Consider the following 22131-nt stretch of genomic DNA (forward strand, 5'->3'; position numbering starts at 1 on the left):
TTTTGTTGTTGTTGTTGTTGTTGTTGTTGTTTTCTCCCTGATTGCTGGTATTGACATTTAATTAGTGCATTAACATTTTCAGTGAAATCCGTTTCTCTCTCTATAAACACACCCAGTAAATAAATAGAACAGATAGCACCGAAGGTGTTGCAACTACAGCTTTAACATAAGCATTAACATGGGTGAGTAAATATGCAAATGTGCAGTAACAAGGTAAGTCATATTAAAATGCAACCTTTCAGTAACGAAACTAAACAAACTAAATGTTTGGTATACATTTAATATAAATTACTTTGGAGAAATTTGCCCTTTTAAGATTTTATCCCTAGGCATTTAGAGAAGTTGAGTATTGTGCATTTAGGGAAGTTCAAGTACTTCATAAAATACCATTGTGTAATTTTTTTTGTTAATATGGTTAAAACCAGCAGGCGTGTCTTTATAAAGCCACATAATCATGTGCATAGCAGAGCTCAAGCTGTAAATGGATAGGAAGAAACTCTTACATTTATTTATTGAACTACAGATATTCAGGTTTCATTTATAAGGTAAACAACCATTTATTTATTCTAATATTTGTCATAATAAATCATTTGTATATTATTTATTGTCAAAGCAAGTGTATAGAAATAATTTAGCCTAATGTTTTAATGTTATATGTTAAAATAATCTACAGTACAGGAAATAGTATATTTTATGTTATTAATTATATTTTATAATATTATATTTATTATATTATTTTGTTAGGTTTTTAATACACTAAATGTTTTATTATGTATTTAAAAATATATATATTTACATATGCATATATATATATATATATATATATATATATATCCACACACAAATATATATATTAAATATATTTAGCTATTCAGTTGCACGTTTAGCAAAATAAATGTATGCATATATAATTATTAATTATTTATATTAAACACATATAAACTTTTTTTGCAGAGGATGACGTCCACCTTCTGGCCTGTGCTTATATCTCGTCTCTTACTGATTTCATTAAAAGCACATGGCAAAGAAGTTGGATATTGTTCCACTTTGACGGAGCACACTAAAGATCTTTCCAATAATAATCTAACAAGGATACCATCACATTTATCAATCAGCATAGAGTACTTGGATGTGTCCCACAACAACATCTCCAGCATTGTTCACGGTGACCTGTCTGGTTTAACCAATCTCTGCTTCCTCAAAGTCACACACTGTGGACTTCAATACATCTCCCCTGATGCCTTCAGCAGCAACTCTGAAATCAAAGTACTGAACATCTCCTTCAACCATCTGACAGTCATTCCTAAGTTGCATTTGCCCCAGCTAAGGATCCTAGACCTATCCACCAACCCATATCCCAGTTATGCACTTCCAGGCTCGTTTGGTAACTTAAGTTACCTTTCCATCCTTGCGATCGGTAGTAAAGACGCTACTTCTGTTAATGTGGAGGACTTTTTTCCTCTTCAAACCACTAATTTAAAAAAAATCATATTTGGAAATGGAGTTGAATTACAAAACTATGAAAATGGCTCTTTTTCGCAACTCAAATCATTACAGGAAGTTGTTCTGAAAGTGACTTTTTGCCAGCGTTTCGACATCTTCAATGACATGATTATGGATTTTGATCAAACACAAACTAAAAAAATTCAGCTTGTAAATTTATTTCCAGACCAATGTACCATCAAGACTGATCCTTTCATGGCTTTTAAAGATTTGCGTGTCCTCAGTTACTTAAGCATCGTAGATACCTGGCTCAACAGCTCTGTGATGGTGAAACTGTTCAAAAATGTTTGGAAATCATCTTTTGAGGAAACTGTGTTTTTAAACATCACATACAATGAGGACACTCCTGATGGCTTCCAGCTTCCAAAGCAGAATCACACCACGAATCTACGAGCCTTCGTACTTGATGGTGTACACCACCATCAGTACCACTACCCCACTTTTAACATGAGTATGGAACTAGTCAACAAACTAACCTACCTGAAGTTCTCCGGTACCGGAATGAATATTCTTCCATGCAATCTAATTTCAGCCATAAAATCTCTACAAGTCTTGGACCTGTCAAACAACCTCTTGGATGAAAGTGGCTTCTGGTGGATTGGTTGTTCATCACACAAAGTCTTTCCAGCCTTGAGGAAACTCTCGCTAAGCCATAACCGTTTCAAAGACCTTGCTGAGATTGCCAAAAACACCAATGATATGAAGTTCTTAGAGTCTCTTGACTTGAGTTTCAACTCTGTTTCCATTGGCAAACCATGTTTTTGGCCGCCCCACCTGATTGAGTTGAGTCTCAGCCACAACAATTTAGGAAACAATGTGTTTCACTACCTATCTCCATACTTCCAAAAGATAGACCTTTCGAAGACAGGCATAAGTGTTATTCCTTTAAATATTATATCATCGTTTCCCAGACTAACGTACCTCTATCTGAGTTTTAACAGCATACAGGTCATCCCAGAGGATCTTCGGGCTCCTATGTTAGTAAGCCTGCACATTGACCAGAACGCTATTACTTTCATTAGCCAGAAATCAATGGAAGGTTTCCCCAAGCTGAGGACTTTAAAAGCCGGCCACAATCCATTTAGCTGTGATTGCGATTCCTTTTGGTTCATGACGGCGTATAATAAATCACTTCTCTCAAATTGGCCCCAGGATTACACTTGCAGCACCCCGCCATTGTTTTCTGGTCGACGTTTGGAGGCGTATGAGCACGAATGGCTGTCCTGTCAACCAGGCTTGCAGGCTGCTGTGGTTCTGTCGGTGTTATCTGTGGTGGGAATTGCTCTAGCCATCATTGTTTATGCTTGTGATGGTATTTGGTACACCAAAATGCTTTGGGTTTGGATCCGAGTGAAAAGGAGAGGCTACAAGAGGGCTGATCGACTGCTAAATGCCACCTTTCGCTACCATGCCTTTATTTCCTACAGCCAACATGACTCAACCTGGGTGGGATCTCAGCTAGTACCTGAATTAGAAAGGTCAGGCCTGTCTCTTTGCGTCCATGAGAGAGATTTTGAACCTGGGAAGTGGATTGTGGACAATATAATCCATTGTGTGGAGGACAGCTACAAGAGCCTCTTCATCCTGTCCAAACACTTTGTGCAAAGCGAGTGGTGCAACTATGAACTGTTCTTCGCCCAGCACAGGGCGATCAGTGTGAACGACGACTCTCTGGTCTTCGTTCTGTTGGAGCCCATACCAGCAGACTCTCTGCCCAAAAAGTTTCTAAAGTTAAGAACACTGCTGAGGCGGAAAACGTACCTGGAGTGGCCGGCAGATGAACGCAAGCAGAGAGTGTTCTGGTGCAATCTCAAAGCTATTCTGCAGACTTTAGACCAGAGCAAGATTTTAAAGGATGTGGCCACAGACATTGCTGAAATGTGTTCTCTTGTGCCTGTTAAAGAATGAAATTCTGTTTATATTTTTGAAATACCATATTACTGTAAATAAAATTGTGATTTAAAAAAAGAAACTTAAGCTTCTGGCTTGCATGAACCTTTCGTGCAGAATAAAAGATCTGTTCTATTCAGGATATTTTCATTTCTTTTTAAACTATGAATGTGTTCTTTGTTTAGACTCATATAGCCGGCCCAGATCATGGAAACATTAAATTTATTCTTTCCAAAAACCTTGGCCTATGTCTCCACCTACTGTTGAACTTCAGAAGTGGTGCAAACTTGATTTATAAACTTGATGAGTTCAGGTTTTCAGTACTTATACTACATTTGTTCAGTGATGTAATAATAAAGATAATAAAATTGATATAGGGCAAACTGTCACAATTTTTACTCCAGTATTTATTATTATTATTTGTAGTAAATAAATTATTATTAGTTATTATTATTATTATTATTTAGTAGTCAATTATTTAAAGAAAGAAAAAATACTGATGTTTAATTTACTGGGGCTGTGGCACATTTTACCCCAGTTATTATTACTACAAGTAGTAATAGTAGTATTCTGGCTTTAGTGATGTATAGCTAATGCATAACTTTGACACAATTTTGAAACATAATTCATGAAACAGTGCAATTGTAATTCAAATTCTGAAATGAATATTTGTTGCAAATGGTATACAATTTACAACATGAAAATCTGCAGCAAAGTTAGTAAAACAATTATGATACATAATTCATACAATAAGATAATTCATGCAACAGCAATATAAAGCTATAATTGGCCAATATGTATATATATTGTAATTTATAAATTGTGCAAAGTGTAGGCTACAGTTTAAAACGCATGACAACTTGCTCTAATAAAACAGTAACATTAGGCAATAAAACATTTATGAAACAATTCATGAAAAATGTAACAGGTAATGTAAAAATAGATATATTAAGCCATTTATTTGCCAACAAACGTTGCAGTTACTACATTTTGCAGATGTACAAAATTTATAACATCACAAATTGCTTTTAAAAAAAAAGGTGAAAATACACATAGTTCAATGTATCTACTTTTCTAAACATTTCCAGCGCCACTGTATATTGCACACTACATTACCCACATACGCCCAAGCCCATCATCAACTGCGCATGCGCGGAAAAGTCACTACTTGACACCCCCCCCCCCCCCCCCTCCCCCCCCTCCCTATTTCAATGTAAGATGGTGGTTAGGAGGCACTACCGCACTACAGAGAGGCTATAAGAAACAAGGCTTGGTGTTTTCGCATCAAATCACACAGGAGCAGGGACAAACCACCCGGGAATTTATATTGTGACCTGTTGTGCTAGACCTGGGCCGTTCAGATAGATTTTATTTGCTGTGAAGCTGTACAGATAGACAGGGTGAGTATCCCACCAAGGCCTCTCTTGTCCACCGCCTCCACATTCAGCTGCTTTCCTCTCTCAATTCACCTCTTTATAACATACCACATCCCTCTTTCTCCCTCAAACGTCCATTTCTTCTGGAAATGCCTTTGTTTTGTGTGTTTCATCAGTCTGGCAGGCTAACATTAGTCGTACAGTTAGCCGAGTAAGTTAGCCGCTAGCCGCACCGTTTGACCGGCTTTTAATAAAATACACGAATATTAATCTTCACTTCGCCAAACACTGACTTATTTTTTGTCATTCAGACTCGTAGACAGTACACAGTATATGTACACTGATTTTAGTTTGTATTTAGCCTGTTAAATAACTTCCATATGTGCTAGCTTAGCTGGTTGACTCAAAGGCATTAACAAGGAAACACATTTCATTTCTGTGCATGCATACGTTATGTACTTTGACAGAGGGAATTTCCTTATTTGATTAGGAAGTTGCAGTTTTTTTCTGAGCAAAAATAATTTTAAGGATATTACGTCTAATATTTCTGTAATATTGGCATTGCTCCGTTACTGCAGTTTATATTATTTTTGTCCACACCCTTTATTATTGTGTGTGGCGCCCGTTTCAGTAGGCAGTCCACTGACAGGAGGTGCTTCCTACAAAAGCACCTGTTATCCTTTCCACAATAAATAATATGAAGCCAGAGTCTCTCAGAAGAGGATATATTTGTGTTTGTTTGCAACATTGTTTCTGTTGAGTGTGCATTATTAATACTGTTGTCAGCAGTGGGCCTTTTGAGCTTACCATCTGCGTTTTGTCTTTCAGATGTGACTGTATTTTTAGATCTATTTGCGTTCTGTGGAACACAAAGTGAGATGTTGGGTAGAATCATTTTGATTGTATGGAAAGACAGATGCAATGGCTGAGATTGTCCATTCAGTTTCATTAATTTTTGGGTTGAACTTTTTCCTTGAACACTTTACTTTGTTGCATGACAGCTAAGATTTAATTTAACTGAAGGTTTCCCAGTTACAATTATGCAGGCGCAAATTAAAGATCCTTGTAAGAGGGTAACACGAGAGAGTTTGGCTTGTGTTGGGCTTTGGGAGCGATAACAGTTGGGTTTTAAGAGGACCGATTTTCATGGCCTGGTTCCAGTGTACCATCAGACATTGTTTGTGCCAGACACAATGTTTGAGAGACAATTTTCTGGCAAGAGTCACCGGTGCTATATGATTCCATTCTGAATGGACATCTGCCTTTGTGTTCAGTTGCATAGAAATGGTGCTATTTGGTTATGGTTATGTGTAGTTGGTTGTAAAAGTTAATTTGCACCTTTACATTCAGTCCGAACGGGTCAGCTGCAATCCTGGCGGTACAGGAAAAAATCCTTTTAATTTCAACTTTGGTAAGATCTGGAAATATGGGCTGTTTTGTTATTTAAAGCTATTGCAGATACGTTTGAAAATGGATACCTTTTGTGTTACATTTTAGTGTTTTTAGTGCCTTTATTCTGTCTGCCCAGAATAGTTTTTGTGGCAAAGGCATCTCTTTCATTCCTTGCCGATGCCTCTTCCATCTGCTCATGAAGAGCAGCCCACAAATGAACACGACTCCCACTCTGATAATTTCAGCTACGCTCTTCTGTGACATCAGAATGATGCCAACTGAGACAACTGTCCATCTTTTTTCTAATTGTCACCATATTGCATACATTTGTCAAAGCAAAAGGCAGCTTTTAGAGCCTTTGACTATAAATTTAACATCATGATGTTTTGAATTCAATCTGTCTTAATGTGTAGTTGACATTTGTTTGTAGTTGTGTATTAGGATATTTAACTGAAATTAGTGTGTACTAGAGCGGCAGACTTGACTTGATGTAACTACATGTTCACCACCCTTCAAAGTCCATCTTTAAGGCTTTAGCTTATGATTTTTAAGTTGCAGATTTGTCATGAAGTGTTATGAAACCCTTCAGTTTTGTTTGTACCTGGCAGTGTTCCTGAGATTTGTGCTGTTTTTATGGTTTCAAATGTTGACACTATTAAGGGTTATAGCGTTATGACCAAAATTTCAAAGTCCATTTCAAAAACACTCGCATATAAAATTAACTGCCTGTTACAGAAATACTTTTAAAATGGTGCCGAAGACTATATAAGTCTGCTCTCAAGACTTAATCTTGTGATTTTATTTTTTATTTTATTTTTTTTAAGTTGCTGTATTTGGTGTTGCACAGCTGTTATTCTCATCCTTTGGTGTGGTTATTGATGTTTTATCATAAAATGTTGTGAAAGCCTTCGATTTTTGCTTCTAGATGTCACAATGTTCCTGATATTTGCATTGTGTTTGTGTCTTCAGATGTTGGCTTTTTATTTAAAGTTATGCCGAAAGTTTTCTGAATCATACATGCATACTCAAAGTTGTTAGTACTGTGAGTGAGCTATCAGAAATGTTCAATTTACTCCAGTTTTGCTTTTAAATGGGTGTGCTGTAGCATCTCGGTGAGGTGCAGAGAAACCAAAAGCCCAATGAGCCTGCGATTAGCCGTTTGAATGTTTTCTCAAGGATTTCGGTATGCTTTGAAGAAAAGTCATTCCATGTTCACCCCTGCACACAGTATTATTGAGGGCTCTTCAGGCCGTCCGTTCAGCATTCAGCTCCCACGGAACTCTGGGTTAATGTATACACAAAAACATGTACCGTCGCCAAAACTCAAACATTGTAGGTTTAGATTATCATTTGTTCCTACGCTTTCCCAGCACCTTAGTCACATTGCAAACATGTTTGTTAACGTGTCTGCTCCAAAGAAATTTGTGAGTGAGTCTGGCTTTATTGCTCAATGTAAGCATAATTATTTCAGTTTAGTTTAATCCAGATTTGCTTTTACATTGGAAGTCAAATCAGGATTTGTACTCTTTGAACTGCGATAATCAGAAAGGAGACCTTTTGCACAACATTTATGTCTTAATTTTAAAGGTCATCTTGTGACTTTTATTGCCCCGTTTTGTTCCATATTATGCATCTTTCTTTCACAACATGTGCATGTGATGTTGGATGCCAGAGGGAATCAAACCCCGCACAGCTTGAGTGTGTCTTGGGGGTTTATAATCATTGTGGTGGAATCAAATCTGTTTTTTTTACAAGAGTGATGGTTAAATGTTTGTTATGCATCATCCCCAGCAGGGGCCAGCGGAAAGCTTTCATTACCCAGAGCTGATATCCGCCTCTGCTGGGAAGGAATCCCATCCTCACCGACAGTGGGAATTCCTTCTCCATACAGTCGTGGCCCTGGGGCCGGCAAAAACACCCCTCACACTCTGTTTCTAATTCCATATTGGCGTGTTAAGGAGACTGTGCTTTGCAATATCCCCAGCGCCCCCCTTACTAGCTGGGGTGAGACTTTGTCGATCCGAGGAAGTGCTGATTACCCTACATGTAGCGCAGACCGCCCCCTGCGTTCAATCAGCATTTCCCATTTATAGGGAGATTCAAGGAACTGACTCCTCCTGCTGTACTCTGCCTGGCCAGGATGGGATATTTTTAGACAACTCCCGTTTTTCCCCCTATCCTCTTGTAACCACACGCTGCCTCCTCTTCGTACTCCTGGTGCTTCCGTTACTGACAGTGACCATAAGACCCTATGAAATGACAATTGGAGCTTTGTTGGCTTTTAGTCTGTGTGCTAGCTGTGAAGCTGTATACATACAACACTGTTTGAAAATTTGGGTCAGTAAGAAAAAAAAAAAAAGTTCTTGAAGTCTCTTATGCTCAACGAGGCTGCCTTTATTTGATCAGAAATGCAGTAAATAGGGCCCTATGAAATCCGTTTTATTTTTTCCCAAATTCCGTTTTATTTATTTTTTCTAAATTCTGTTTTTTCCGTTTAAATTTTTCTGGATTCCGTTTTTTTCCTGTTTTAATTTTTTTTGGACTCCTTTATAATGGTCAAATTAAATTTTATTAATCAAAAAGCATGTCTAATTAATTAAAATCATTAAACTTATACAATTTAACATTTATTTATTAAAAGTGTAACAAAAATGACATCATGTTTGGGGCCGTATGAAATGTTTAGTTTTTTTCTCACCTTATGCTTTGTTGTTACCAAATTCTGTGTTTTAGCATGTCTAATTATTTGAATGCATACACACAATTTTTATTTATTCTTACAGTAGCCTTATGAAATGTTTTCCCCCCTCAGAAATTCTGTGTTGTGTATTTCAATTTTACTGGTTATCAGATGAAGGCATAAAACATTGATTTAATTTATATTTTAATTATATTTGGCAAATAAAGGGGATTTACTATTAAAATTAAAATATTTTGTGATTATTTCTTTAAAAAATTAAGTTGTATTATTTTTCAGTAGTAGTCGTATTGCGTACATTCTACTAAATAATAGTAATATAGCCTATTTCTGGCACAATGTCTTTAAGTTAAACCAAACTTTTATTTTGACGGGTTGCCGTGAATGCCTTTAAAGTTCTGTGTATATGATATGATGCTAGTTTTACTCAAATGAAATGGTAAAATGCTCACAAAGTGACTCTCAGATCAGTTTTGGAGATATTTTTCATGTATTTATGTCCTCATTGAGACGGCAGATGCTGAAATCACCGCGCGCTGTATATGTAACTAGTAAACAAAACCGGGCGTCTGCTCCATTCATACAGAGACGCAGAACATGCAGGATTCATATTTAAGGGTACTTTCACATCTGTAGTTTGGTTCCTTTGATCCGGACCAAAGGCAAAAAATTATACATTGTAGCTATTTTTAGCCGTTTTGGTGTTGGCTAGATGTGTCTTTGAACTCATTCCCTAAACTGCTTTTCGATTGGTCAGAAAGAGCTTGCGGGAAAATTCCAACGGTGCTCCCGGAAGTAAACGAAGACAGGAGTAAAATCCAGCAGACCGCACACTGCTATTACATTATTATTACAAATTTCTATGAGGCTCCGCACCTCCTCACAACCCCAAGTTTGTCCGCGACCTGCCATGCTAAACTGCAAACTGTCAACAAACACTTCCTCATTCCATAATAATGCACAGCGCAGCTGACTACGGCAGCTGGTTTAGTACAAAAATGCGCAGTTCTTTTTGCAGTTGGGTCTGTTTGAGATCGCAGGGCTCACACACTGTCAAAATCCCTGGTAGCCCTTTGGGCAGGTACTCTTCAGATTTTTAAAATTTAAAAAATTAATTTAACAAGCCCAAATAAAAATAAAAAAAACTTTTTTTTTTTTTTAAATATAGAAAATCAGATAGGAGTCTAATTGTCATAAAAAATATTTCAATACACAAATATCAACAATTGTGAAGGAAGGAATTTTATTTAACTATTTACAAGGTATCTGCAGAATCTTTAAAAAAAATTAATTTACGGCAATTTATGACCTATTTTAAGAGCTGAACAAGTAAAATGAACACAGTATGAGCGGGGTTGGACAATGTCTATGGTAACATACAGTATTAAGCCATAAAATTACATGATTTACAGTTCAGATAGTTTTTCACAAAAAACAAATCTAATACAACAGCATTTCAAGCCTTTAGACCATTTTCATGAAAAGGGATAAATCAAGCATATAAATTCATATTAAATTAAAACAAATAAATATCACTGTCTAATTGTTTAGATTTTTAGAAGGCACATTAACTTTTCTCATTTACAAATCTATGTGTCTGCTGTTAAAAACGTGGGTCGATATTTGCAATGATCTGACCATAAACAGCAAGAAAGGCTTATTGGAAATACAAATTCATTCTCTGCCACGAGGTGGCGCTTTAGGAGCAGCTTAATATAGCGGTTTCCCCGTTAGCGACTGTACACAATGCAGCACCCTCCGCGCTCATAAACGCTGCTTTATCAGGCATTACAGGTAAGATGAAATAAAAATGCCAACGATACGTTTCTGAGGACAGTCAGTTCCCTTCAGATACATTCACATAAAGATATCCGTGCCGTGTTTTGACTTGAAACGTGCAGCGCTCATATTTATTCAATTGCATCATTGTCTTTTGCAGTTTAATACAGGTTTATCGCTGTAGAATATCAGAGACTGAATCAGACAAATTTAAGATGCATCAGAACATTGAAACCCGAGGAGCTGGAATTCAGAGAGGCCCCAAGGAAACAGGACAATGTCGTAAATCAGATTCCTAGCTCCAACTAGTCTGAAGCAAGCAAACTAACCAGCGAGCCGCTTTCACAAAACAGCTTACAACCTTGAGACAAAAGAACACTGATAATTCCAATTCAGGAAGGAGACCGTCAAATTTGGGGCAAGTAATCAGGACTGATGATCAAAGAGATGGCTATCACATGGGTTCCACGCTGAATTAACGAGCTTCCTTAGACTGACTACCCCCACACATAGAAGACAAAGAACCCAACTGAAATTCCTTGGTTCACAAAGACTGTCTGCTTCCATATGCACCTAAAATCATCTTAAAAGACTTTAATTTTAAATTTTTAATGAAACTAATAATTTCTATGCATAACTGCATATTATGTATGTAACCCCCACATTTGACTATCTTTGTTTTAATCACTCATTGTGTATGTCTTGCTTTTAATAAGTATTGAATAGCTTAAGCCTTAAAGGGTAATATTCATGATTGGTATGTATGAGTTTGAAAATTCATGCTTTAAATGTTTCTTCCAATCAGTTCTTTGTCAAATGCATCATAGTCTTGTTATAGAAATCAAGTTCAAAAGTATACTTTGCAAGAGCCTGTAAAGTTTGTATCTCTGACTGAACAGATAACATGTTGATTTATTAGTGGGGTGGCGAAACAAAGCAATACCCCGAGCAAGGACAGTCAAGACGTCCAGATGGGACGGTCTGAAAGCCGAGTTTAAAAACTCAGGACACCATCAAACTCTCTCTTCTTAAAAATGTTCTCTTGGTCCTCTCCCTTCTCCTCTTCTCTTTTGCCACAGCGTTTTGACACTGCTCTTTGAGCGTGCTCTGGCCCACGTGCCAGCTGCTACCGCAATGGGAAGAAAACCAACCTAGTCTCGTTACATCCTTTTATTCTTTTACTTTAATTTATTTTCTTTTCCGTTGTGAGTTTCGTGTACTAAGTTAAGTTTTGCCACCACGCCTCGTCTCCGAGTTCAACTGGAGTCTGTGACCGCCACAACTTCTACCAGCCACAACTCCATTGGCTTCCCAAGACGTCACTTCACGACTACTGAACTCTCAACCAATCAGACACTTCGGGAACCCCGTTTCTGCAACGACGACGACACAAAGGAAACCCCTTAACACAGGCATAGCAAGCAAGTAACACCTCCAGGTTCTAATTGAATTGGTGTATTTAATATAAATTTTAACCTCATTGAGAAACTCAAAGCGAGGGTTAAATAAGTGATTGGTTGTTCAGGTCTATGCAATTGAACATATTGCTGTAAACTTGGGATTTCACATTTCCATTCTCTTAAACTCATCCTTTCCTTACTTTCTCTCTTTCTGCAATGTGTGAATGCGTGAATGCTTGTGTTCATGTGTTAGATTAGTTTACATGTCTTAGATTTATCGAATAAAGTCTTATTTATTTTGAAAAGAGAAGTATCTTGTGTTTTGTGCTCACAAGTTAATGTCTTAATCTGCCGATCTTGTTACTGTTCTATTAAATAGTGTTTTCACTATATTTTGGATTTTAATATCCAGTGCAGAGTTGATGTTATATGGCTTGGTCAGTGAAATTATAATTAAGACATTCTTATACCATTTAACGTATTTAAAACTTTTTATGGCCTTTAGTTTGATGCAACTAAATTGAAGAGTTTTAAAGGACCTGCGGGAGCCCTGTATTTTTAAGATAGCCCGTCGGGCAGGGCATTGATACATTTTGGTAGCCTGACTGAAAAACACAATAGCCCTGGGACGTCGGGCTAGCGATTTTTAGCGAGCACCTGGGTCGGATCGCGTTCTCACCACAAACGAACCGCTCCAGGGTTCGTTTGAAAGCATGCCGAGACCACGTCTTCAAGGAGGTCTCGGTACACTTGTTTGGTCCGCTTTTGGTGTGCATTTGCTGCATTCTCACCTGCCCAAACGAACCGCACCAAGAGGGAAAACGAACTCTAGTGCGATTCAACCGAACTAAATGAGTCAGGTGTGAAAGCACCCTAAATCGACTTTTGCGGCTTAATATTTACAGATATTAGTCCGTATCGCGATTTGATTTGTGTAATGACCTACTTTTGATTAATTCATCCAAACATTGACAAATTCTGTTTTTATGACTGGATTCCGCGATTCCGTCTGAAATCAATCTTTCATAACATTATAATAGTCTTTACTGTAAGTTTAGATCAGTTTAATGTGTGCTTTGTGTACGAAAGTATTAAAAAAATTCGCCACAACGTTTTGTGAATACTGTACTCGAGGCTCAACAATAAGGATGGCCAAAAAAAAAAAGCAGGAAATTCCGACTGGTCCGATATAGTTAATGATGGTGTCAATATTGCCATATCAATTTGAGCTGGATTTAGACCCCGAGAATATTGAACAAGAACACGCAGAACCTTTGCACGCATGGATATTGCAAGGCATATTAGTGTGGTAACGTTATTCAATTTTATTTTTTTGACTAAATCGCATTTTAGATGCGATGTCAACAATCACTTAAAAATAACTGAATTTACTGTGTACAGATAAATGCAACGGTAATATGTATTATGTTTATTGTTCTTTAATTTTAACATTGTAACATGAATTGCAGTGAAACTGTTATACAGTTGAATTTATTTTAGGAATGCACAATATTATCGGACTGATATCGGAATCGGACGATAATGGCTTTAAATGTAAATCTCGGCATCGGCCTGATATGAAAAGTTATGCCGATATGTCTTGCCGATAAGAGGAATGGGTTAACTCTCATGTGCTCAGGGTGTGTTAGTGATTAGATCACGTCAGCAGTGTGGCTCATTCTTGAAGCAAAGTGTTGTCTGAATGATGATTAGACTGACTGTTTTGGATCTCTGCATTTAATCTGTGAAAGCACTTACAGAATGACGTGTTAGGTGTATAAACAGTAAAAGCATTTGCAGCTGCAGCCTCCCCCGGGTCCTAATGCCCGTTCGGTAAAGAGTTTTAATCTGTAGGGGGCGCTGTTTGCCTACTTCTAATTGAATTAAAAGTAAAATAGCCTACACAACATTTAGACACTGTTTCTGATTTAATAAAGCCGTAATTGATGTCATAAAATGAGTATGTTTTGATTTAATGGTCAGAAGCTATAGCTTACATGAAAAAAAACAGAAACAAACCATGAGCTCTAAAAGCTCTAAAAAATTTTACAACTCTTTTGTTTTAGACCATCTACAAATGTTACATCTTAAAATAAAATGTTAGGGTTAACCCTGCTTCTTTCTGGGGGGAAAAATGCAGCAATTTATCCCGTTTATTTATATTTATTTTCAAAGCTTCAATGTACTGTTAAAAAACCTTCATAACTTTTTATTCAATTCTAAGTTATTGTTAAAAACGAACCAAAAATGAACAATATTTTGCAAACTGAAAAATATTTTGAAGAAATCAACTTATTTCTGCACAGGAGAGACTTGGTGTTGTTTTCAAACAAAAGGAAATATATCGGTATCTGCATCAGTATCGACCAAAATGAGTTGAATAATATCGGCATATCGGATATCGGCAAGAATCCAATATTGTGCATCCCTAATTTATTTATACCATAGTTTCATAACTGAAGTGTAAATTCTGCAGATTACATCATTATCCAGTACACATTACAAATACACATAATATACAAATAAAACAAACAGTGCTTTATTTTCAGGTACAATAGGTGTATTTAGCAGGAGCATTCAATGAAATTGAATGAACCAATATAAAAATAAAACACTTTAGGACTGATTCCTAAAGCAACTGTATTAAAGTTTTTTTTTTAGTCAAGAATAGTGAGTGATTTTTCTCTTTGCGTTTTGTTTTGTTAACGTTAAATTAATAGTTCCCCCAAAAATAAATATTCTGTCATGTCTTTCAATTCTGTCATAATGTTTTATTTTTGTACCATTTACTCAAAAGTTGTTTTAAACCTGAATGCGTTTCTTTCTTCTGCTGAACATAAATGCTATTTTGAAGGTGGAAAACCAAATAGTTGCTGGTCCTCAGTGACTTCCATAGGATTTTTCTTTCCTGCTATCAAAGCCAATGTAGACCAGCAACTGTTTGGTTACCCTCATTCTTAAAAATATCTTATTTTGGGTTCAGCACAAGAAATTAATAGAGGTTTGGGACAACATGTGAGTGAGTAAATAATGACAGAAATTAAATTTTAGGGTGAACTATCCCTTTAATGACAGTCGACAGCATGTTTAGTGTCCTGTCCCTTTAAGACCTGCATGCATCTAATATACAGGCACCCATCTGTTTCTCTCTTAACTATTTACTTTCATTTTAGAGATAACCAACTGAGTCTGTATGCAAACCTTGTGTGTTTTGACGGTATTTGCGCAAAAGATAAGTTAGTTGAGTAATCAGGCGCTGTTAGACAGGCTTTTTAGTGCGCGTGCTTCAGGTGTAACTTATGCGCTCAGAAAAAGAGCACATCAGACCAGCGCGCGAAAGAAACATTTAACCAGCAAGGCTTGTGTGCAAATAATATACTTTTGCGATCGTGAGTAAGTGCAGTGTCATGTCAGAGTAACTCTACTGCTGTATGTCGTGTTGTACAGTATATAGAGATGGAGCGCACATTGACATAATGTGCGCTGTAGCGCAATACTACGATATTTCTTCAAAAGCAGATCGTGGAGACATTTTTATCGTTCACGATCAAAAATCGTCATATCGCACACCCCTACCTCCAACCATTCGATTTTCTGTAGGCAGGATTTATTTGAATGATATTCTGATGGGCCGCTTTGTGATATCACAACACCCGGAAAAAAGTCTGTAGTCCGAACGAGCCGTTCGTTGTAGTTCTTAAAGGGATTTTATCTCAAAATATCTCCCTTTGGAGTGGACTTTGAGATTTGTAACTTTGTAGATCTTTTTTATGCACAAACATACACTAAAATTCAAAAAGTGAAAAAGCATAATAGGACACCTTTAATGTGACAAAGATGAATCACTCCATGGATGGAAGCTTCATATTCTGGTTTGTTTGGTAATGCACGCTAGGCTGTCCTGTATTTGTTCCCATTTAGGAGCTTCTTTCAGACATTGTTTGATAAATGAACCTCGTGGGGAAGTGCCACCAGGGAACGAAACTGTCTTGGACAAACTGTTGTATTTGTTCTCATCCATGTTGTTTATTCAGATGGGCTTCAGTACTACTGCAGAAGACACTAAATCAGAATGTGACAACACATATGGACCAAAAGAAAACCGATTGCCACTAAGATGTAAATTAGCTTCTATTAGCCCTGTTATCTCACCCCCTGCTAAATTAAATGAATTATACCCCATTTTTCTCTGGCAGTTTTTTTTTTTATATATATATATATATATATTTTTTAAATGTCAACATTATTTTTCAGTAGGCTTTTAAATAAAGATGTTAGCAGTCACATTCCTTCCCAAGAACCCAACAGAGACATCATATTGCTTTTCAACCAATGCATCCTACATTCCAGATGCAAACCTTGTCACGAGCCCCCGGATCGGTGTTCCTTATGAGGGTCCAAAACCTCATTTTCTGTAATTGCTGAATTTGCACCTGCACATTTAGACAATCAGTTCACTGGATGATCCCTAGAGGATACGCATACTTGTTATTGAAACCGTTGCAATTGCTTGTGTGGGTGTTTGGGCTTGTCGATTCCAATTATGCCTTCAATTCCTCTCTTGACTTGAGTTCTAAACTCCTCCCACACACACAAACACACTCTTACTAGTAGCAGTCTCATTATTGGCTCTCTGTTGCAACGTCTAGTGTGCTTTGAGACCATTTGAGTGATATAAGCCTAATTCTGTCTCGCATCTGAAGATTAAGCACTGTTGGAAAGAAACAAGATTTTTGTAGATATTGGCGGCATTTCTAAACCTAGAAGCTTTGTTTGTTTGACAATTTTTGGCATTTAAAAACAAATACAACATTACTGTTTTTTATTACAATTATATAAGAAATGTTTAAACTTATTAAAAACTTTGATATTCATATTAAAAGTATTAAAATAGCATTTAAAACTAAATTAAAAACACAAAATAATATATATTTTTTCTCATCAGGTCTGCCTCTAAACTGTGAGAACACCCCGCTCTTTTCTCCGCGCCGTGCCATAGGATGTCCTGCAGCCCTGAGGTGAAGGAGGACCCCATGGAGTGCCCACTGTGCATGGAACCATTGGAAATTGACGACGTCAACTTCTTCCCTTGCACCTGCGGCTATCAGATCTGCCGCTTCTGCTGGCATCGCATACGCACAGACGAGAACGGCCTCTGCCCGGCCTGCAGAAAGGTAACCAATGAGCCTGTACAGCACACAAACTAATTTGGTTAGAATCATCCTTGATTACTTGTATTAAACTATGCAAGTTATTAGACCTGCAAACTAAAATGAGATCTAGTTTTACATGTTGCAATTTGGGCTTTACCACTTGATTGCATTTATACATTTTTAACCCAAGGAACCTTTGACACTTTAATTTATTTCTAAGAAACTGCTCTATTGGGGAGCTCCAGGAGATAAGTTTTAATGGCTAACCTTCAGCATCCCAGGGAGCTTTGCTGGAATAATTCATGCTCCTCCTGTTGCCTCAGGGTCTGCCTGATTTTTATCATTGCTGTACAGCTGTGTGGAGGCAACGTGCAGCACAAGAAGCCTCCAGTTCTTGTATTTCTTTTTCTAAACGCTCCCAGATAATCACTTAAATCAGTCCCTATAGTGTCCAGTTTACTGCAGCTCCTTAGCCTTTATTTGCAGGATGCATGTTATTATTTATCCACTGATCCTTAATCAGTGTTATATTAAAATTTATTTTTAAAATGAAGGGTTGTATAGTCATAAATAGCATATAAAACCATTTTATTAAATGTGGAAATCCGGGAGAATGTATTTGACAGCTCTTTATGTGAGTTTTGGTGTATTTATGTGTTATATTGCTGCTTATTAAAATGCATCTATATATTGTTGCATATAATATGTAACAATATATCGATCCTAAATTATTTACTTGGGAAAATTATTTTGCATTGCTATAAAATATTAAACGAAAACAGTTTGATTTGAAAAATCAGACATTTATTTGAGTATCTTATTTAATTAAATGAGATTTTTTATTATTTTAATATTTTTACCATTTGATGCTGATATGGTCAAATTATTTAAATATAATTTTGTCATTAATCATTTAGTGAAGCACAATCTTCAAGAATGATTTCATCTAACATTTAGGATCGTATGTTTGGTTTAGCCCTATCCAGAAGACCCTGCGGTCTACAAACCTCTCTCTCAAGAAGAACTTCAGAGGATAAAGAATGAGAAGAAGCAGAAGCAGAATGAGCGGAAGCAGAAGATCACAGAGAACCGCAAGCACCTCTCCAGTGTGCGAGTCGTCCAGAGAAACCTGGTGTTTGTGGTGGGCCTTTCACAAAGACTCGCCGATCCCGAGGTGATTCAACAAAACACACCGACCTCTGTGTAACTGATGTTCCTCTCACTCAGGATAAATTACTCCATTGCACTAAAGCTTGATATTCATCTTGGTGGTAGTTGGTAGTAAGCTTTCAAAATTCACCCACACTTGGTTTCTGTGCTTTATAAATCTGCAAGCAAGATATGAAAAAGTACGCATTTTTCTGTCCCATCAAGGTCTTATCTATTTTTTAAATATTAAAAATTGAAGGTTAAGGTAAGGAGCATTTGTCCCAGCTGCTAAAACATTCCTGATCAAGTGAAAAGAACATTAAAATACTTTGAGTTCATATCCTTTTGTGTAAAAAGAAAGACCCACCTGACTCGCAGGATTTATAATCTTAATCTGACTCTAATCAAGTAGTTACTAATGGTTGACTCATATAGGTATCCAAATTTCATTTAAAATTAGTAAATAACTCAACCGTAAACCTTTTTGTAATTAAAACTACATTTTACATAATATCCAAAATAAATCATTTGAAAATGAATCAAATAGAAACAATAATTTGAACTAAATAAACAGATTTATACGCTATTTGATTTTGTAATCCTGTCATAATATTTAATTTTTTTTTTATATAAAGAAATTGAGTCTGTGCACTGGTAATCATATTAATGACTGTTCAATGCAAATTTTACATGCAGTGAATATGATGTATAAATGCATATTTTCTGAATGCTGACAGTATATTTAGAAGCATTATAGCCTTTCTATTATTGACAGAACTGTTAAAAACAGTAAACTAATGAAGACAGAGAAAAGGAGCTCCTGTGCTCTCTCAGTCCTACTTATGATAGAAGTCCTGCTTATGACTTATAAAAGTCTGTCTTTTTTTTATGCTGAGTAGTAAAAAAAAAAAAAAAAAAGTCAAACATCGGCTGCAATATTGGTAATATATTGGTAAACTGCTTATAGTTACTGGTGTCAATGTAAAAATGCATTGTGGAATCACACTGACTACATTGTTTTTCAGATATGAAAAAGCATACTTTTTGATGCTACTATTCTCCGTTATTATGGTATTTCCTTTGGCATTTTGTATAGGATCACTTGCAACTGGCTGCATGAAACTTCTTGAAGATGTGTAGATCTGATTATAATGCGACATATCATTAAATGTAAAAAAAGAGACCATAAATGGTTTCCTGGTAAATGAAAGCTACCTGCCCACCAGCTGCACTTAGCCTGCATAACCAGCCCACGAAAACAGCTTTCACTCTCTTTTCACTCCCTTCTCTCTGATGCTCTTTCTCTCCCTCTATTTGCCATCACAGCTGACGTCATGTACCCTGAATAGATCTCAGCAGAGAACAAGTTATTCAGTGTGAAAAACCGAGAGAGTGAGAACATGCCTTCTAAATTCAAGAGCGTTCGAATGAGATAAGGAGAACAAAGTTTTAAAAACATCAAATCTACATTGTGACAACGTTTTTATGCGGTTTGTCTGCCTGAATGTTCTTTCTATACCGATCATCCCTTCACTTTTCAGTCTCTGTGCCTTCATTTATTTCACACTGAGGGTGTGAAAAAGAACAAAAATAAAGAAAGCGAGTGAGGCCGCTACACTCGAACAAAGACGGCAAAGAAACATCCGGGCTGCTTTCACAGTTCAAGAGTGACCAGAATCTCAAAAGCATCATGCCGTCGAGGCGAAGCCCTCCACCAATGAACTGTCAGTCACCCGCCAGAGACCTACTTGTGTGCCACACTTTTTCACTGTTGATTTGGCTGAACATTGTGGACATCCTGATTATTGTTTAGGTCATCGGTTCTTAATACATTACGTCATTCACGCAAATCCTGTTTTTTTTTTTTGTTTTTTTTGTTTTTTCATCCTCAAAAGACTTGTGTAAAATGGTTTACTTAAGTAAGGTTTTATAGGTAGAAACGATCTTTGGTGGTGTAAAAATGCCTTTCTCGTATAATAAATGGTGATTGATTCATATCCTTCTGATGAATCATGATAATCAGGTGTGCTCTCTCCCTGTGTGACTCAACTAAAACTACATTTGCTGTTGATGATCTGCAAACAGCAATCAGGTGTTTTTAAATATATAATTGATGTCTGATTGCAGGTCTTAAAAAGGCCGGAGTACTTCGGGAAGTTTGGGAAGATCCATAAGGTGGTCATCAATAACAGCACTTCTTATGCTGGCTCACAGGTGAGCTTTGTTTTCTTCCCAGCTAGCCTTGTGTCTGCTCAAACGATTCAAACAAGCAAATATTTTGCATAATAAGCATTTTTACATGGCCTGCCATTTGTACTGTTTTGCTCGTTCTGATTTAGTCGTAATATGCTTTGAAATTTGTCCCCAGGGTCCTAGCGCCAGTGCCTACGTCACTTACATTCGATCAGAAGATGCCCTCAGAGCTATACAGTGTGTAAACAATGTTGTCGTAGACGGCAGAACACTTAAGGTAATGAAAACTTGGGACAAAAATAGTCTAATATTATGAAGAATTAGTTACTTCCAGTGTGCATTATATCTAAATTTTCCATTTATCATGCAGGCTTCTTTAGGTACAACAAAATACTGCAGTTATTTTCTAAAAAGCATGCAGTGCCCCAAACCAGACTGTATGTATCTTCACGAGCTGGGAGACGAAGCTGCTAGTTTCACAAAAGAAGAAATGCAGGTAATGTTGCTGCTTCCTGCTTTTTAACTTGTTTATTGACATTGACAGACTTGCATCTGAGCTCATAACATTTGACATTGCAGGCAGGGAAACATCAGGAATATGAACAGCAACTCTTACAGGAGATCTACAAAACAAACCCCAACTTCCTGCAGAGCTCAACAGGGGAGAAGACAAAGGGCAAATCAGGCACATCACAGAGGTTTGTACGGAATCATACCTTTCACACCAGCTCCAATTAAAAACCTATTTATTTATTCTTTCATTTAGTAATAACACATGGAAATATGGAAGTTATTTCATATTTTTGATGAGTTTATTGTTCAGAGTTATAGAGAAAACTATAAGTAGTGAAGTTATAATTAAAATTAATTCATTATAATTTGTTCATTTATACTTTCATTAAGTATTAAAATATCAATAATGGAAACATTAATGTTTTGTTGGTGTCTTCCTCCTTTACATTTAATGTTTCTATCATATTTAAAGTTCCAACAGTAACAGCAAAGAAGCTTGGCCTTCGTTACAAACCACAGGAAAGACGCCCAATGGGCTTCCAGAACACCATAAGACCCCACCCCTAGATGGCGGCTCCGACTCTGAAAACATGACTCCAGACGGTCTGGACACAGAGCTCGGCCTTGGCTCCATCACTGGCCTGCCTCTCTTCACATCAAACTGTGACTCTGTGAGGTAGCCAGCCTGTGAACTTCTGCCTAGTGCCATATTCTGTCAGCCTTTTTTTCTTTGCCAAATTTTTTTAAAAACTTTAATCTTTTCTCAAGTACTTAAGGGCACCGAGGGTTCAAGGTATTGTTGTATGGTGATATAAACACTGAATACTCTAGAACAACGATCGGAAACCTATGGCCAGAACTCTCACTCTTTATCAACAAATGATCTATTACAAAAATTATACATCACTAGAGATCAGCAATTCCTTTGTTGTAGAGACTACATAAGCTGATAGAAGGTTTAAAATAATAATAAATATTTTTATACCGGCCAAAGTGCCTGTTCAATGCCACTGACGTTTCTATGGTAACGTAGAGCTAATACACTCAGATTCAAACTTGTTTGTGGTAATAGCGAAAATAAATAT

General features: G+C 36.9%; 2 protein-coding genes across 2 annotated transcripts in view; both read left to right on the forward strand.

The window, feature by feature from the left end:
- Positions 1 to 446: 446 nt before the first annotated feature.
- On the forward strand, positions 447 to 3626 carry LOC306861419 (toll-like receptor 1). Its single transcript, XM_079403658.1, has 2 exons — positions 447 to 545; positions 955 to 3626. The coding sequence occupies exon 2, from the start codon at positions 958 to 960 to the stop codon at positions 3409 to 3411; it is 2454 nt and encodes an 817-aa protein (XP_079259784.1). The 5' UTR covers positions 447 to 545; positions 955 to 957; the 3' UTR covers positions 3412 to 3626.
- Positions 3627 to 4592: 966 nt separating this feature from the next.
- The window catches only part of LOC306861803 (CCR4-NOT transcription complex subunit 4-like), a 31113-nt gene continuing 13574 nt past the window's right edge, over positions 4593 to 22131 (forward strand). Inside the window, exons 1-8 of the mRNA XM_079404286.1 lie at positions 4593 to 4793; positions 16984 to 17212; positions 18168 to 18365; positions 20468 to 20554; positions 20709 to 20810; positions 20904 to 21029; positions 21113 to 21231; positions 21519 to 21722. Coding sequence (XP_079260412.1) covers positions 17039 to 17212; positions 18168 to 18365; positions 20468 to 20554; positions 20709 to 20810; positions 20904 to 21029; positions 21113 to 21231; positions 21519 to 21722 — 1010 coding nt within the window. The 5' untranslated portion in view covers positions 4593 to 4793; positions 16984 to 17038. The remainder of the gene's footprint in view (positions 4794 to 16983; positions 17213 to 18167; positions 18366 to 20467; positions 20555 to 20708; positions 20811 to 20903; positions 21030 to 21112; positions 21232 to 21518; positions 21723 to 22131) is intronic.

This window comes from Barbus barbus (assembly GCF_936440315.1).
Source record: "Barbus barbus genome assembly, chromosome: 42".
Lineage (NCBI taxonomy): Eukaryota > Metazoa > Chordata > Actinopteri > Cypriniformes > Cyprinidae > Barbus > Barbus barbus.